Raw genomic sequence first — 19,204 nt, 5'->3', positions numbered from 1 at the left:
AGCACCAGTTACGGCTCAGAGACCGTAATGTAAACCTGTCCATAGATTCCTTTTACTGATCATAAATGTTGGCACAATCCTTGGCCTTGCTGAAATTTTTCAGTTTCAGGTGTTTTCACTGTGGAATCATTCATTTGCTGGGATAGACTCTTCTTAGTATGAAGCGGAAACTCATGCTGAGTACATTGCAGATGTGCTCAATAGTCTTCTAATCCGGAATCGTATTTCAAAAATGTATCAGTAATTAACTATGTGCCAAATCCAAGATTATGGATTCTAGATTATGATAGATTATGAGTCAGTTAAAACAGTAGGGGAATCAAGTAGCAGTTTTATAGTCCATGTAATTCACTGTTCAGACACTGGTGTAATAGAGTATAGGATCAACTCTCAGTTTGATGCATATCTTTGTCGATACAGCAATGTAACACTGGAAAAAAAAAGATTCTTTTTTGTATGTTTGTTATTTTTTAAACCTTGAATAGTGTTCTTGGGTTATTTTGTAAATGCCTTAGGTTTTAGCATAGGTTTATCTAATTTTAGTTCTTTGCTGTTAATGATGCCTTCCTGCTTTTTATGCAACTTGAAGCACGGTATTATTTTTTTGGTAGTTGGTGGTAGTTTGGTAGTTTTGGTAGTAGTATAGAATGCACTGCTGCTGAAGGTATGTAAGCATACATGTAAGGAGGCAGGGTAATAGCAAGGAATCTCATTCAGAAGAATCAGTAACTGTGAAAGTACATTATTTGGAGAATTAAAAGAACAAACAAACAAAAAAATTCTACTTGATAAATGAAAGACTGTATTTTTAAGTACTGCTTACCTGAAAAGATAACCAGAAACTACCCATCTAAAGGACTTGAAACCCTGTTCTTGAAAAGAGAGAAACGCTTTATTATTTTCACTAATAACTATTAATAGTCAGTATTTATTGATATGGAAGTAAAATGTATTGCAGCAAGGGAGTACTGTGCAAAATCTAAGGTGTGGATCTCATTGAAATTTTGTCTTTAAAGCACCATTGCTTTGATATAACTAAACCATTAGTTTTTGAGGTTCTCTGGTTGCTCACAGTAGCAAGTGCTCTAGTTATTCACAGAGTACTTTAATTCTGTTATTTGCAAGTTAAACCATTAAGTTTGTTAGTCCAAGTACTGTTATCCTTGGCTCCGAGGAGTACCCTGCATGAAGTGGTTACAGCAAAGATAAGAAAATGCAAATTATTCAACGTGTTAAACAGAAGTCTGCCTGTCTGAAAGGAGAGGACCATTTCCTTTCCCATAAAAATGGACTGTCATAAAAGGGTGCATAAAAAGTGATTATTTTGTGCCATTCTATTAGTAGGAACTGCAAGTATCCTGAAAGATGTTGTAGCATTAAATTTACCTGCAAAACCATAACTATTTTCATGTTAGAGTCATAGAATCGTTATGGTTGGAAAAGACCTTTGAGATCATCTACCAACCATAAGCCCCTCAATACCACGCCTGCTAAACTATGTCACGAAGTGGCTCATCTACATCTTTCTTGAACACTGCCGGAGACAGTTACTCTACCACTTCTCTGGGCAGCCTGTTCCAATGCTCAGCTACTCTTTACATGTGGAAAGTCTTCCTAATATCTAACCTGGACCTTCCCTGGTGCAACTTGAGGCCGTTTCCTCTTGTCCTATCTGTAGTTTTTCTGGAGGAGAGTTCGACTCCCACCTCACTACATTATCAGGTAGTTGTAAAGAGTGATAAGGTCTCCCTGAGCCTCCTCTTCTCCAGACTAAGTAGCCCCAGCTCCCTCAGCCGCTCCTCCTGAGGTCTGTGCTCCAGCACCTTCACCAGCTTCATTGTTGCCCTTTGGACACGCTCCAGCACCTCAATGTCCTTCTTGTAGTGAGGGGCACAAAAGTGAACACAGTATCTGAGGTGCCGCCTTGCCAGCACCGAGTACTGGGGGAGTGATGATAATATAGTAAAGCATATGCTTTACTGAATGCTATACTGGGAATAAAAAGCTGCCCTTAACTGTCCAGAGTGAGGCTGTGGCAGCTTGGGCAAGGTTGTGTGGTTCGCGAAAGAGCTTTGCCAACAGACAGCTCCCTAGTGAGTCTCCATGCACCAGAACAGGCTTGTGGTTCTTGTTCCAGCCTCTGCCCTTCTCCATACCAGCATGGCTTTCCTCCCTTGCAGTCATTGCCAGCATGATTCTTCACTGTACATATTCGTTATTTGCATTTTAATGGTGTCAAATTTAGATCACTTAAATACAGATGCCGATTGGGTTGACCACAATAATCGGTGTCTGAGCCACATGAATAAATGGCAGCCTGTGTTCTTGCACCTATCCTTACTGTATTAATCACAGTGCTGTTCACGCAGGGGAGTTTACTTTCTGCGTGTGTGATTTTCTCAGTGAGAATATCATTGAAGCAGGTAACAAATAACTTTATCTTCTTTATATTTAGGGCCAATTTGCTGTCAGAATAAGGATAAGTCCTCTACTGTTTAAAACCAGCTTGACAACTTAGCAAAATGTTTCACCTATATTTATGAGTTCTGCAGACCCCACAGGCTTGTCCTGCCAGATATGCTCTGGGAGCTTAGGTAGAAGTTTGATTCCAGGTTTCCAAACACTAGAACTATGAAGAACACGAAAGGTGTAATGATTTTTCTTCAAATACAGAACAGAGTAATTGTTTTCTATGTTAGTTTATGAAGAGCTAAACACCAAAAAGAAGCAAGCCTTTTCTATGGAAGTACAGATTTGTTTGATGTGATGTCAGATCTCACTAATGCTATGGCCCCATTTGAATACTAAACTCGGTTTGACTGCTTGCAGGCCAACAAATGATTCAAGTTTGTTGTTGTTTGTTATGTTGGATCTTAGAGCTTCTACTCTCAGGTTGGACTGCTCGATCTGCTCTTGCTCTTTATTAAAATCTCAGATCAGAAAGTAGGTGACTCTGTCTTTGAATTGTAGAAAAGACTGAACAGAAGAGTTCATTTTCCCTAAAGGAAAATATAATCCTATCTGATAAGTGTTGCTGCTGTGTTATTTGGTATGTGTGAAATTGTGCCATGCATTTGTAGAATGGAGCGGATTTTTCAATTCATAGGCCTGGTCTCTAACTAGAAAATTACTATATGTTTTTGGATATGTGGAGTTAAATCTAGATTAAATTTTAGGCTGTGTTCATCAATTAAAACAATAGTTTTCTTCTGATACTTTGCATTCCAGAAAACTCAATTGCAAGCACTAGTGATAGTCTAACTAGAAATGGGAGCGATTCACTCGTATACAGTCTGTAAGGTCAGAGTTTTGGCAACTGTTTGTTACCTGTTTCTAGCCTAACTGGGTTTTAGGCTGTTATATATCTGTTCTTTTCTGTTTATTCTTAGATATTTTGATGATCTGTTTACCTGCTGTCAAGAAAAAAAACATCAAAAGCATTATTAGTTTCCAAAAATATAATGTCCTCCCCGTTTCCCCTCCCCCCTGCCACCAAATGGGAGAAAAAAAACATAAATATTCTTTAAATATATTCAATATAAATATCGTGCCATGAAGATGTAGTGTGGGATCTCTGGAAGAATTACAGAACTGCATTGCAGAGCAACTGTGAACTGTCCTGTTACATGAGCATTGAATGTTTGTATCCTCTTCACTTCTTTTCCTTTCCCTTTTTCATGTTCCTTTTCTGTTTTCTCTCCAGTTACCCTTCTTACAGTGTCCTGTGTTACAAATAGATTTTCTTTTGATGCCTGGTACTAAGGTAGTATAAGAAGGAAGTATAAGAATCCTCTAAAATTTGAAAACTGGAATTCCCATGGGGTGCCTTCCTGTTTGGAAAGGGTAACTATTTGGAATATAAACATAGGCAGTGAGAACATGCATGTTACAATTCAGAGATTTAATCCACCTTTCATGCACCTAAATCTCATTTCCAGATTTAAATTCAGAGCGTTCTGTCATGCCTCCCCATGCAAAGTAAGGGATGTGCTAGACAAACCTGCAACAGTCATAATACTGGCTAGATATGCAATACTGGCTAGATATGCAAGATAATACTGGCTAGATATGCAAGATAATTGGTAATTTAATGAAAGTTGTATGTGCACAATTTTCTTATAAGGTAGCCTTTAGCCTTTTATTTCAAAAACGAAATCCTGATTGCTCTTTCTGAAAAGCAACTAAACAAAAGATAACCACTAACAAAGTGGTTGATAAAAGTCATCATTATTGTTTGCCATTTGATACCTGGAGCACCCATGCTGAGAGATTTCTCAATTTATTGCCCTGATGAAAATAGCTGAAGAATACAGAAGTGATTGCTTTCACTTAATAGAATTTTTGGGAACCTACTTTGGAAAGTATTAGTACAGAGTTTTGAGGTGAGAGCACTCCCTAGCCATCCTCTTGAAACCCTGGTATGGGTGGGAGATGTGAGTACCAGTCACTCTGACTTGAACCTGTCTAAGGGGAGAGAACCTTCTAGTACCTTGAGCTAGAAGGTACTGCTCTAGTCATTGAACTGGTTGTTCTTTTTTTGAGCCAGCAGAAGTCTTTTTAACATATTTGTCCTGTTCAGTCAGAGGTGTTTTTGAGTATGCACAGGAGGACAACCATTGTGACTAGCTCAAGTTTTGGTTTAAAAAGTGAGACATCTGTTGAATTTCAGCTGCTCCAAGGTAGCATCCCAGCTGAGTTGGGAATTTAGAGAACACAATTTGGAAGTAGGCATTTACATTCTGCTTGCATTTTTCATAAGGAACCTTGGTCTTTCTGGATTTGTCTCTTAGCCTTCAGTAATAATTCCAGCACAACATAATTAAATCTCTCGAAGTTACAGTTTCCCTGAGGGCACAATAGTGTTTTCACACTAGTGTTTTTAGTGATTAAATCTGTACAATAATGTCAAAAAGTAGACGATGAATCTGTGTCCTTGTTTAAATCATTTGATTATACTAGGAGAAAAATCTTTAAGGGATGAAAGTTTATCATCATCTTCTCTGTCTAAACCTGCTATGCTTATGATGAAGTTTCAAGGAGTAAGACAAGCCTGCTTTAAAAGCATGCTCAATGTAACTTTGGTGGCAAAAATATGTTATACCACAAAATGTATACTACTTGTGAAAAGCCACTGTGTGTTTTTTTTGTTGTTTTTTTTTTTAAGCTGTGCTGTTACAGTAAAATAACTGGCAACTAATTAGTTGGAAAAGTGTGCTTTATGGAAATTATAAGGAAAGCATAAGTATAATGGAAATCTAATGTATTTTTAACCTCTGAGTACACTGCTAGACTATGCGCTATTGTGAACATGTATGTGGAGATGTTGTGGGCCAAATTTAACCTTGACATTACAATCATTTGGTAATTATGTTGCTGGAAGGTCTGACTCTTGAACTCTGTTTGACAGAGAAATGGGATATAAAGAGAAATTCAACAGAGAGAGAAGAGAAAAGTCATTCCACCATTGTAAGCATTAGACCTCATCCACCCATCTCACTCCCAACTGTATTCTGTCTCCATGTGGTCTCATGTGGCACAGGTCATTGAGCATTTGTGACTACTTATTTATCATATTTTAGCTTTTAGATCTTTCTATACCCTTTTTAATGCCTTTAGAATTTTATTTCTTGAGAAAGTAAACTTTCTCCTCTTTCCTTTTAAACCTTAAATTTTAAATTCCCTCAGGCATATCCAGATCTTCACACCTGATTTTTTGTTCTCTGCTTATGTTTTCTCTGTCCTGATTTTCACTGCATATCAAAATAGTACAGTAAAAATCGATTAAGGTTGTAGAAACAAGCCCTCAGAAGTAAATACCAGAGCTGAGGTTTTCTTCAAGCTTGATGCATTGTCTCTGTAATGTGGCATTCTGCAATCTCTAGTGTATGCTTAGCAAACAGAAGTGATTTTTTTTCACAGTATTTTAGTGTAGTTCACAGGCTTAGTATAAGTTAGACCCATATTTTGTCTTTGTAATTTACTGTAGTCGATCTTTTTTCATTACATGAAGTTAGCATGCTTTAATATCCATACCAGTGGCATATATAAGCATGTTGATATGCTAGTATTTCCATGAAAGAAAAAAAAAGTTTAAAAATAATAATTGAGTGGAATATAGGTATTTTTGTCGGGGAGGAACAATAATAGCATGGCTGAACTGGTTCTGAAAAGTGGTTTTGATCCACATAAAGCATATGAACTCAACTAGATTAATCAGAATGTCATTTATGCAATCAATATTTCTGTTTTCAAAACTGAGTTTCCTGTATCAGGAAATCCTGGATTAGGAACTAGGTTATGTAAAGCATTGCTAGTCCTATTCTAGACTTTCAAGCACTAATAGCCCATAAAAAAAATTAACAGCATGCTGCAATAATGAAAAACATGCGCAATGGTTATTTATTTTGCCTCTATTTGTTAAGACTTAAATTAATTAGAATTAAGGTATAATTCCTATGTAGCTCTAATTTGTATTTAAATTAACAGTCCTTGTAAAGGAAAGCATATTCCTACTGTAAATGCAGATATTCTGTGGTAATCTCTGCCTAAAAAGGTACCTTTGCATTTTAAATTACTTGTTGGAACCAGGATTTACAAACTCAAACCATGTATATTTGTCTCTACTCCTATGCTCTCCAGTTCTAGTTCACTAATTCAAATACAGCAGAATTTTAGTAACTTCAGGTAATTCCTGTTTGTTCGTTTGTTAACTTTTTCTTAAAAGCATTCAGAGCTGGAGACTCCCCAGTATCTTCAAGCGATCTGTTGCACTGCTTTTTACTTTTAGAAGGTGGTGATTAAAATCTACCCTGTGCATCTCCCTTGTTGGAGGTAAAGGCACATCTTATCCTGTCTGTCCAGGACAAGTGGAAGAGATTTTTCCTTCTTTGCACAATTTCTTTTGTACTAAAGCATTTTTGTTTGTTCTTTTTCCAAATCATGCTCATTCTTGTTGCTCCCCTTTCCTTCAGCTGGTTCACTTCCCTTTTGAAGTGCAGCGCCTAACATGAGAGTACAGCACGGCTGCAGTCCTTTAGAGGAAACCTCAGCTCTTAGTAGACTAAGACTGATTTCATATGATTTGCTGACTCTTGCTACTGTGTAACACACTGGTAGCCTTTATTTTCAAGAATATCATGTTGCTTCTTCCTTTTTAGCCTGTGATCCTCTAACTCCCAGGTGCTTTTCTGTAGAGCTCCTGCTTAGCCACTTTGTTCCTTTCTCTTAATGATTTGTACAGTTGATTTTTCCTGCCCAAATGATCCGCGCTTTGCATTTTTGTTGTGCTTTCTTTTCAGTCTCTTTGTCAAGGTTATGTTACATTCTAACGCTGTCTTTGCACTCACAGTCTCTCTTGGCTTGGTATCGTGTTCAGATTGAGCAAACCTATTCCATTCTATCATGCCAAGATTTTATGCAACACTGAATTTTAGGACCCAATGCAGCTGGCTGCCTGTTGATTTCTACTTGATAAATCCTGTCTATTTACAGAGAACCTTTGGTAACTTTTCTGAGCGTAATTTTCCAGCCAATAATGCTACAAATATAATCAGATTTTCATCCAGTACCTCTTTTTCTAGCATAGTATATTGTAGAAAAAATATACAAAGAGGAAATAATAAGAATAAATTTCTCCAACAGTTATGTTGAAGAGAGGGAAAGCATCCTTGCTGCTTCTGTTTCATAAAATTTTAAAGCCCAAACATCTCCAAATTAGACAACCAATGATTTCATGTATAAAACTGAGTGTTTTTCATATACTAATAAATGTTTTAGTAGTGAGTCACTACAAAGATAACTAAACAGATCTCTAGCCCTTAAAAAGCTATAACAAAACTAAGTAAAAAGAAAATCTCATATAGGAATAATGAGTGAAAATATTTTAAAAATCTGGAGAGGTGATAATTCCATTTGAGAATGCTCCTTCCATAATAAAGGCTAACAGCCTCTTAAATCAGTCAGGTTACTGATTTGTGACACGAAGGCTGGTTTGCACAGTGATATGCTTAAAGGGTTATTCAGCTGGTTACTGAATGATATGAAACGTGGGTAGATGCATGTTCTACAACAAAGTGTTCTGTGTACATTTAACACTATTCATTTAGTAGGCAAAAAAAATATGTTTTTGGTCCATTGCAGAAAAATATTCAAGGTAGGGGCAGACATTGCTCAAGCATTATTCATCTGGTGAACCCAAATCCCTTGTGGAATTCTGAATTGCCTGTTTTGTGTTATTTATTGTCCTTTTCAAAGAATGAGTGGTCTTTTAAGAGAGTCAAACTTGGAGGTATTTTCTTTCTTTAACCTACTGATGTTTTTCAAAAGCGATTTCAGTTGTCTTATGTGTGTTTCATAGGACAGTTTGCCATAAACAAATTTATGTATTACAATGACGCTTTGGATACATAGTCCTTCATAAAAAAAAGTTTCCTAAGGAGACAGAGGAATCTCTGAAGGAAGGAAAAGCATGAAACAAAACCAAAACTCTATCACAAGGAATAAACACTGTAGCAAGTTCACCATTAGGTAAGATTAAAAAGCTTGCAAAATGTTTTTTTTTTTTTTTTTTAAAAGACCCCAAAAAAGCAAAGAAACATGACAGAAGGAGCGAAGCGAAGGCTGTGGTGTACACTGACCAGATTTTGTCAAAAGCAAGTGGAACCTTGTGAGTGGATCTGGCCAAGATGGCCTTTATTGTGGTGATTCCCTCTCTATGTCTATCATTGAAATTGTGTCTGTAGATTTCTGCTTAATAAGCAGAATTTACGTGAATACTGAAAAGGATCGATTTCCCATAGCTTTTCAGATTATGAAAACATGTTCCCTACTTACACAACTGCAAAAAGCTAAGCATTTTCAGGTGGAAAAGTTCTTCTCAGACTCTTTCTAGGCAATGTGTGACTGTAGGATGCGTGCAAAATACTATCAGAGCATCACTGAAGAAATGAAGAAAGGCTTGAAAAAGAGCTGAAGTGTAGGTCTCCAGCAAAAGAGATTGGATTAGGAATATTTCCTATTTTGGATAGGAAATAGGTGATAAAACTCCCTGCATGAAGCTTTAGAGCTGTTGCAACTTCCAGTTTTCCCTTGAGAGGGATTTTCAGAGGCAGTTCTCCAAAATTCCAGTTATGCCCCTTAGTAAGAACTGAAAACATGGAAATTGTCACATAGAGTCAGGCTATTGTCTCGCCATCTTACTTTTTCTATTGGTGATTAATCTTACCTTTTGTCTTAATGTCCTGCAGCAAAAAGCTATAAACTGTTTTATTAACCAAACAAACTCTTCCAGAATCCTGCAGCAAGAGCGTAGTTGGTGCCTCTTTGTTGAAAAGTACACTGCATAATTTTCTGTCTTAGTAACAAGAACTGTTTGTCCCCTGCCTTTGAATATGGCCTATCTGTAATGTGTGCAGGCTATGGCAGGACAATATTTTTATTGCTAGTTACCTTGTCAGAATTTGATGACAACACCGCTATCAAAGAGAGATTTCAGTGGTGATTTAACGAATCATTTCTTAGTGTTATAGCAGCATCCATAATATGCCAAATAATATAATATGCAAAGGATGCTATATAGAAGACTGCCTTATAGAAGGTGCCAAGAATGTTTCAGGAATAGGTATTGTTTTTTTCTGATAAATAGGAGGGATAGAATTTGCAGGGCATTGAGATGTCTTAAAGCTGACAGCGTAAGAACACAGGATTCAAATTTGCCATTTAATAACATGTTTTTTGTTGTTTTCAAAATAGAGTATTATTGCTTTTAGCAAAGATTTGAAAAGTGATTTAAGTGACTTAGACTCCAGCATATTATGAGATGGATATTAAATTGATTAGGAAAAATAAGCAATGCTTGCAGTTCCTGATGTTCCCAGTGTTTCAAAACTCTTTATCAGCTTGTCATCCGGTAGAATAAAGTATGACTAAGAGTTGTATAGTGAATAAAACACACCGATTTCAGACACTAGCTAGATATTTGCAAGGGATCCACTTGTGGCTTACTGTGTTTTCTTACACAGAGTGGCATGCTGCCTGGCATGATGAAATTATCACAATGTAAGTCCAGTGTCCAGAGTAGAACTAATAATTTTCCTAAACCCATTCTGTTCTCAATGAAGAATATAACAGACTAAGTTCTGACCCCACCAGAGTGCATACAGAGCATCTCTGCTGCTGTGGCATTCACATTCTGCCAATATTCTGCAAACACCATTTGCAGTGGTATAATGAAGAGATCACATATCAATTTAACTCCTGATATGCAGTTAGTCTGTACTGCATTCTAGTATTTCTTTAGGAAAAGGAATACTGAAACCAAGAAAAGTAATGCATAAGGGCACATAGCAATAGTTTAAAGGTCAGCATTTAATTGAAAGTCAATTATGAGGAGATACCTTCCTTCTTTCACAATACGTTGGGTCTTTGTCCATTTGTATTGCATAATACAAGCTTTTAGTATTTGACAGCATTATTTTTTCACAGCTGAGATGCTTTATTTACAGGACTAATGGTTTCATGGGTATATGTGACTGAAAAAAAAGAATGATATGGAGACATTTTTTAGATGATGACTTTTGAGGAGGGTTTGCATATAAGGATCTGCATTGGAGAAAATTCTTTAAAAAGTCCACTGCACATGTACAAATAAAACTCAAGTAAGGCAAGATCACATTTCTATGCATTGTAGAAAGACTGGCAAAGGTCTCAAGATTCAAGCCAGACCTTAGTTTTATTATTTATTCTCTTCAAAATCCTAGTAATAAAGGAAATGAAGAGTTATGTCATCCAAAGAGTGCCGTTCATTGCATAAATGAAAATGGGAAGGTTGTTCATAGCTGGAACTCACCGAAGTTGCTGATATGCTGTTACTGCCTAAAGGCATAATGATCCTTAAGGCATAAAATTTATCAATACTAGACTTGGCTGTAAATATTATTCGTAGCCTTAACCTGAGCATGTATGTGCATAGCAAAAGCAATGGAAATACAATTTTATTGCAAATAGTGAAATGTGGAAAAGGATTGCACAGTTGCAATTTATGTAACCTCAGCAGTAATGATGCAACTATAGTCTTATGACTTAATATATAGTCTTATACTCTGGAATTTATTTTTGATAGATTAAATGAGGATTTTTCACAAACGTCCAAAACTAAGCTGAGAGATTGGAGCAGACATTCTGTGTCAAATCTATGCTGTTTCAGACAGCTATTAAGAAATCTTGTTTGTGCTCAGGCTTCATCTTAAAACTGATTTCTAATCTGCTCTACTATTCCTAGGGGAGCCTCTTCTATTACCTTGATCCTCTAATGGTTAGAAACCTTTTATTCTAAATTCCTGTTTAAATTAATTTCTGACTTCCTGTTTTGCAGCAGTGCCTCTCTGCATTCTTTAGCTTTGAGTTGACCAGCATCTTACACAGGGCTTCTTTTTAACCTCAGTTTTCTTCTTTGCATTTACTGGAAATCCCTCATTTTGTATGTCTTAATAATGAATTTGGCATTAGTGTCCCTCATCCATCCTGTTGCTGATTACTTACACTCAAACTTTCTTTATCTTATGTCATTTGCAGTTGCTGAGACCCTAGTTCATACCAAAAATTAATCATAGTCCTGAATACTCCACCTTAAACAGTACTTTGAATTGCATTCCGTTTCTCTTACTCCAGTCTCCATGTTCTGCTATTCTTCCCATGCAAAATTTCTCTTTATTACTGCTTTTCCCCTACTTTCTGTTGTCAGGCCTGGTATTCTGTGCTCTAATGAAGACTAGTGCACACAAGCAGTAAGCTTTTTTTACTGTCGGAATAAAAGTGAAGTTATACAACCATATGAATTCATAAATCACATTACGTTCATTATTTACAGTATTAGAATGTGTTCATAAATTGAGTATTTATATTAGTAGATGTATGTGTGTATCTTATGCATATGTTTAGTAAATACTGTGTCCTGAAAGCAATATAAGAATCAAAAATGATGCATTGAATTACATAAAACAAATAACTAGGAGATAAAAATAAGAATTACATGTTTTCTCTATTGTATAGAATTTTTCCCTATTTTTTAGGCTTTGTGTCTGAAAATCGTTATGGTTCCTTGTGATTTTATGTGTGATAAATGAGAGCTTCTTTTTGCTTGAACTTCTGTCCCTAGTCTTCAATACATTTTTGTTTGGTTGTTTGGTTTTGTATTTTGTTTTGTTTTTGTTTGTTTGTTTGTTTGTTTTAATAGTAAAACCAGTAGTTGAAAATGTGGCAGCTTTGGGCTTTAGAGAAACTGCCTTCCAAAGAACTCACTTTGGAGTGAACAACTCAGGCTAGATGCCTGGAGCTTGTACAGGAAACGTCCTCATTCCAGCCACTAAATAAGTTTGACCAACCTGAAAAGGCCATAAGCATTACAAAAGAATAGTTTAGTATTCTAACAACATCTCTAAGAACATCTGGGCCAAGCCAGGCTCAAAGATGAACCCTCTGCCCTTGCTGGGCACTCTGACCCCGACTGCTGCACACAGATCCAAGTACGGGAAGGATGAATCCCTGTAAGCTGATAGCTTGGCTGAAGCTTGCAGTTTGGAAGCACCGTATCAAATTAAAAGGCTGGCGTTACAGTCTAGGGCTTACTTCAGACTGTCCTTTAGAGGGTCCAACACTAGTGTAATTTCCCTAGCCTCTTTGCTCTGTAAGGTCTTTACATTTAGGCTTATAATAATTTCAATTTAAAAAACATAGAGAAAAATAGTACCAAGAAGAGTTTTTAGAAGTTCTCTCAAAGCCTCCTGGAATAATCTTTTTGTAAAGTATGTGACATTTTTTGTGGAGTGGTGGTGGTACAAAGTGCTTTCTGCGATGGCCTAAATCATCACTTAAAAATTATATGAGTGTCCCAAAATTACACCATCAAAAACCTGCTCCATTTCAGTATCAGGTGTTCCATATATGTCCTATAATTAAAAAAAAAAAAAAAAAAAAAAGTGGTTTTAAACCATAGATATTTACTTACGATTTTTGAGTCTTTGTGTAAGTTCACCCATGAAGGAATTGTGCCCTGCCTACATAAATCCAACTTTACAGTCACTGGATAAGAAAAATGTAACTACTCTTTAGAAAATCCTCAAAAAAAAAAAAAAAAAAAAAAAAAAAAAAAACTTCTAGACTGATTTGGTTACTATGAGCTATAAACTTCTTATTGAATCTAGGATGATTATCACCTGCCATAGGGCTTCAGGTGGTGCAGTCTGGAGCAAAGTTAAAGGTCCTCAGTTTTTATACCCTTTCAGTTATTGTCCCTCTGTAAGTGTTTTAGGAAGTGTTGCAATTAAAATCAGTCTATGATAGTGTTCTTTATTTCATGTATATCCACACACGATAAAATGTGATTTACTTTCCACACTGCAGGTTTTCAGACAACTTTTAAACAGTAACAGCTTTTGGCTACAAAGGCATCCTAGCATGGTCTACTTCTAAGCCTTAAAGCAAAAAGACTTTATGACACTTAGTTTTTGCCTAAAAACAAAATGTTCCTTTCCTCTGTGTTACTAGTAAAGCTTGAGTAGGTTGGTGCAGTGTTGCATTCATCTTTGCTTAAACAATTGATTGCTTATTTATTTTCTTTCCGGAGTCTAGGCATATTTTTCAGCACCAGCATATTTATGTCAGGTTGAGGAGCAATTTCAGACTCTTTATTTCTTACAACGTTATTTCATAGAAATGATTGCTACTTTGCTCAGTGGATGAAATGTACTCCTGTGCTTTTGAAGTAATGGAGCACTGTTTAAACCTTGTTTCAAGGCTTATGTTGAACTCAGTGGTTTATGTACTGTGTACTGGCCCCAGGGATACTTTTCCAAATGACAGGAATGTGTGCAGATGGATTCACCCAGTTTAATATGGTGCTATTGATATGCTATGAACCCAAAAAGACAGTTAATGGAATCCTGCAGCGTTTTTCTCTTTTAAAACAAACAAACAAACAAAAACAACAACAACAAAAAAGCCCAACTTGCTCTCATAGCTTGTTAATAAACATGTTGTTTTGCCAAATTGACGGGGCGGGGCGAGACAGAAAGAACCAGACACCAAGGGAAAGAACGGTCATGTTTACCATTAATATCAAATAATACAGAAATGAAATGATACATCTAACAAAGCTATAAGCTTACTATGTGCTGGGCTTTAACAACAGACAAAACAAGCAAGCTAATGCACTTAACCATTACTATATGAGCAAAGATACATCACCAATTGCCTAAATACGTTACCATCATCCAGATCCGTAATCGCTGGGCAGCCCCTGTTGCAGCAACGACTTGGAGAGCCTTCCCAGCTACTGGGAGGTCTCATGCGGTACATCCAGCTGTAAGTGAGGTCTCCAGAGTTGCAGCAAGATGGTCCAGCTTTTATAGAGCCAAATCAGCAAATCATGACAACTTGCATTCTCTCTGTGAGCGGTAACATCTGGTGTGGCACACTTTCTCTATCATCGGAACCGGGACTTGGCCAGAGCCCAGGCTTTGGATGGAAAGGTTCCCTTCAAGGTCAAAAACATTTCTATGAGAGCCTACAAAAGTTAAAATTTTATTAGCCTACATGCAGGGTGGCGTAAGCAGTTTGTCAAGCTTACATGTGAGTTAGCATAAACAATTTACAGGTGAGTTCTGTGTACTTCTACAAAGGCAGAGCTGTATTCAGCTGTAGGTCAACTCTTGGGCCTGTGGTTCAGGCCCCAGGCCACATGTATAGTAATTTGGCATTTAAAAAATTACATTTGATAGAATTTGGTAAAAGTAATGACCATTCTTTATTTTTTTTTCTGCATGTTTTTGGTAGGGTTATGTGGCAGCACTTTTCATGTATCTCAAACAGCAGGCTCTTGGGATACGAAGAAGGGCAGTTTTTCCTGTAATTGGAACTGCAGAGGTCAATCAACTATGTGATCTTTAAATCACATCTTTAAATCTTTATGTGATCTTTAAACATTGGTTCTGTCACCAGTCATTTATCATTACTGAGTCTGGACAAGTTTTCTGAGTGACCTATTGCATATGCAGAGCCCATACTAATTTTTAAATAGTTAATTATCCCAAAGGTTTCCTGTACTAGATGTGCACTAGGTTTTGTTAGTGTCCTTTATATAGCCACGTTCATCACGCTTTGTATACTGAGTTACTGTAAAATTCAGAGCTGTTGCACAAAGACAACAACTTCTAAGTAATATGTTGGTAAATGGGAAGGAAGAAATAAACACAAATCACAATCTAAATCACATAGAAAATTACTGCTACCATGTGGAAAATGACCTCTGATCTGAGTTGATCATACCTGGTTGAAGAAACTAGTACCCCTCCTCCCCCCAAAATGTTTCCATAACAGTTTCTTTTAGCTCTGAGCACACTACAATACATGTACATGCAACAAACAAGGACAGAGACAGACCCAAATCACATGTTTGGAGTGTCTCACAATTAATTAAAAGAAAATTTAGTGGATAGGATGAAAAATAGGAAAACATTTCCAAAGTAAGAGAGGAAAGAGGAAATTCCTATTCTTCTGTTACACGTATAACAACTGAAGTATAATAGTTTAAGGATTGAGCTAATATGCTGCATAACTGTAAATGTCCCTATCTGCTTCTCTTAGGATTAACTTTCCTCTGTTTGAAGGACTGGCTGACGTTACTGGATAAGAAAATACTTCTTGCTATCCACCTACAGTCAAAAGCTGGACAGCCCTAAGGAAACATCTCAATAGTAGCAAACAGTATGCAAATATCATGCTACTGCATGCAAGAAAAATTAAGATTCATTTAGAAAGCAAGGTGCTGTTCCTAGCAACATTGTAGTAATTGTATGAGTTTCAAAGGCAAGACGAACAGGTGTTTGGAAGCATAAAAATCCTCATGCAGTAAACTGCAGTGAAACTCATGCGTTAAAAGATAGATCTTTTAATGATAGTTGAGGTGACTAGAAAGAAGAGGCAGTGGCATATGAAGTAGTGCATTGGAATAATACATTGGATACAAAGAGCAGATTGGAGCTGCTTGCCTTTTCTTTTTTTCTTTTTCTTTTTCTTTTTCTTTTTCTTTTTCCCCTGTAATGCAGGAACTTGACATGCTTTTTTTTTTCAGACACCAGAGGAGCTAGAAGATATCTCTGACCTCGAAGAAGACCATGATGCATGTAGTCGTTCAAGTATTCAAACTGAAGGGAAAACTGACAGGGTAGGTATCACACCAATTTAATTACAAAGCAATTTGACTAGGGGAAAAATGTTCTTGTGTTACTGTTCCTGTGAAGCCACTTCTTAAAGTCAGGCGGTGAATCATCAAAATTCCATTCGACCCTTAATAGATACTTGAAAATGTGCACAGACATAAAACTGACATGTGTATGATCCAAAAGAAAACAACATGTGATTAAATTGTAAATATTTAGTGAAGATTTAAACTGGACAGAAAAAAATCTTGCGCTGATACAGACCTGAACAGAATTCTAATTGATTAAAATTGAATAAATTTGCCTTAGTCTAACAGAAGTTAAGTGAATTGGGAATTTTGTTATGTGAATCTGCAATGCGTAATATACCAAATAGCTTCTATGTGTGAGAAGCTCCACCTGCACAGCACAGGAAGTGTGGAGTGTTAGCCACTATGCTGTGTAAGGGACACTCCTGCTGTGAGTTCAAATGGGAACTTACTGTCTAGTTACTGCTTAGTTAGTGAGTTCGTGAGGAGGTATGAAAAACTTTAGATGTCATTTGATTGATTAAATATTTCTGAAAATCTGGTTTTGCTTTTTGTATCATCATTTAATTTGAAGTCTGCATTATTGACTATGGCTTATTTTTTTGTATTCATACAGTTCTTAAGAGCCTGTAAATATTTTTAAGAAAGCAAAAGGTTTCTTAGTCCACAATCGACCTATTTAGCAAACATTTATCTTATTTATGTTTTCATCTCAAAAAATGTTCCCTCAAAACCATACTTTGGTAGCAACTTTCTGAAGTGGAAAGCTCCACAGGGCCAGAAATGTCGACTCCATTACTTGTTTGCACAATGCCTAGGGCGAGAATGGCGCTCTCGTACTTGATCGATTCTAGTACTATTCCCATAATAGAAATTATAAACAGTAGAACTAGAAATAAGAAATGAATGATGTCAAGGAAAATGTTATTTTTATTCACATTGTTTTCAAGACACAAGTGTTTTATTTAAGACCCCCAAACACTAGTGAGAAAATGTTAAAAATCTGTTCACTTGTTTTTAGTATTTCATAAAAAGTGAAAAGACTTTTGAAAAAAAATAAGCAAAAACAAAGGAAACTCAGAATAGTGCTTTAATTGATCTTTTTGAAACTGCTGTCAGTTTCTATTTCAATATATGTATGCACACATATATTTAAGCTTGGTGTTTTGTAAAAATTATTGGTATGTTACTGGATGTACTCTCTCTTTTTGAGAAAAATTTCAAAACAGAAATCGTACATGGTAAGGGTGCATTGACAAAACTGGGCAAAAGAGAGAAATTCTTTACTCATATGGGGGAAGGTAAGGACCATCCCAGGATGACTGGGATAGTCATTTTAGTTTCTCCATGAAATGAGTGAAAATTCATCTGCTTTCATAAAGATGTGCATAGCATTAGAGATGCGTTGCACAAATTAAAAATCAGTATTTTGTGTCTGGAGCTTTTCCTTGTTATTCTCAAGGCCTTGCAGAGCATCCTTTGACTAAATACTGCCTGCTTGCGTGGAAGGGAGTGTTAATTCTGTCGGAGTCAATTATATGTTAATTAATTACTAATTCCTAAAATATATTGTGAGAAATGGAACTATGGGAAAGATTAACATGCATGATCTTACTGCTCAGTAAACAGTTGGCAATTAAAGTATCTTAAGTGCCCTTCTCAGTTTAAATTATTCCTTGTAATTTGTAGCACTTTTTTTCTCACATTGCAGACTGAAAATTCTATTGAAGTTAAGAAAAAGTTTTCTATCAAAATGTTATGCATATCAGATGCTATGGGTTTGTTCTGGGATGGATGGTGTGCTTGCAAACACATGCGTAAATACCCTACAGTTAACATTGGAAAGCTTTCTCTCACTAGTAATTATTATCCTACAGAGTCTAGAATGTTTCTTTTAACCCCATGTTTAAACAAATGTATTTGCTGTTGCTACAAACCTGAACAATGGTTTAAGGCTTCTCTGTTTAAACTACTTAAATCTGAAGATTTCTTCCTAGAATCTTATTTACCAATACAAGAGTCCGTATAGGGAAGATACTGTAAGTTTTATACAGTGATTGTTTTTGTTCTGGAGCAGACCTATGCTGTTGCAAGGCTTCTGTGTGCCATGTAACGCCAAGAATTGCTCTGTTCCTAAAGTGTTATGGCAAGATTGCAGAGGATATTTCTTTCCTTGTGTTCTTTCTTCTGTGAATTTCTACCACAGCAATTAAATTTCATTCTTTTATATTGGTCTTAATACTAGTACTACACAACAGCACTCTTGATTTCACTTCGCCTTGTTGAGAGACATGTTTCCTCCTGTATAAAATCCTTCTACACTGCAGTAAGGAACAAGTGTCTTTGGAAGAGCCTCTTTTCCTCCCAACCTCCCTTTTTTTCTTCTTCTTTTTGCTTATGAAATATAAGGCATTTCAAATCTACTGTAATGTGCATATGCCACTTGTAAAAATGTTTCATCTTAAATAGTAAATCTTATCTTTTTTTTTAGGTAGAGAGAATCCATACTTAGATTATTAACTCTTTTATATCCCTGAAGAGGAGTCTTAGGTCTGAACAGTATAGTTAATCGGTATAGCATAAACGGGTACTGCTTACGGAAGTAATGGAATAGCACAGGCTATATCAACTGAAAGTCAGATCTATAAGGCCCAAAGAGTTCTTCCTCAGATGGTTGTGTCTAATTTGTTTAATAATGCTATAATCACACACTAACTTTGCCTGAAGAAATGTGCGATGTCATGGTTAATGATGTTTCATTGTGGTATTTTCTGGCATGCCACCCTAGAATATCATGCTGGAGAGAAGATCAAATAAACAGCTGTCCAGTTAACTCTCAGACTTAGAGGGCAAGGAGTATTTTGAGAAAAGGAGAAATTTTAAGTATATAAAGTTAATAAATTAGTGAAAAAACAACTTACCTTAATTTTCATGTTATGGTTATAGGTTACATGTTCATGT

The 19,204-nt window shown here is 36.3% G+C and overlaps 1 protein-coding gene across 1 annotated transcript in view; it reads left to right on the top strand.

Moving 5' to 3' along the window:
* Positions 1 to 19,204, top strand: part of CTNNA3 (catenin alpha 3) — a 363,859-nt gene that overhangs the window by 319,203 nt on the left and 25,452 nt on the right. Inside the window, exon 14 of the mRNA XM_088525182.1 lies at positions 16,127 to 16,219. Coding sequence (XP_088381308.1) covers positions 16,127 to 16,219 — 93 coding nt within the window. The remainder of the gene's footprint in view (positions 1 to 16,126; positions 16,220 to 19,204) is intronic.

Source organism: Tinamus guttatus, unplaced genomic scaffold (genome assembly GCF_059628265.1).
Source record: "Tinamus guttatus ecotype Peru unplaced genomic scaffold, ASM5962826v1 Tinamus_guttatus_pri_ptg000023l, whole genome shotgun sequence".
NCBI classification, from domain to species: Eukaryota; Metazoa; Chordata; class Aves; order Tinamiformes; family Tinamidae; genus Tinamus; species Tinamus guttatus.
Note: the sequence above shows the minus strand (reverse complement) of the source record. Positions and strands in the feature narration are given on the sequence as shown.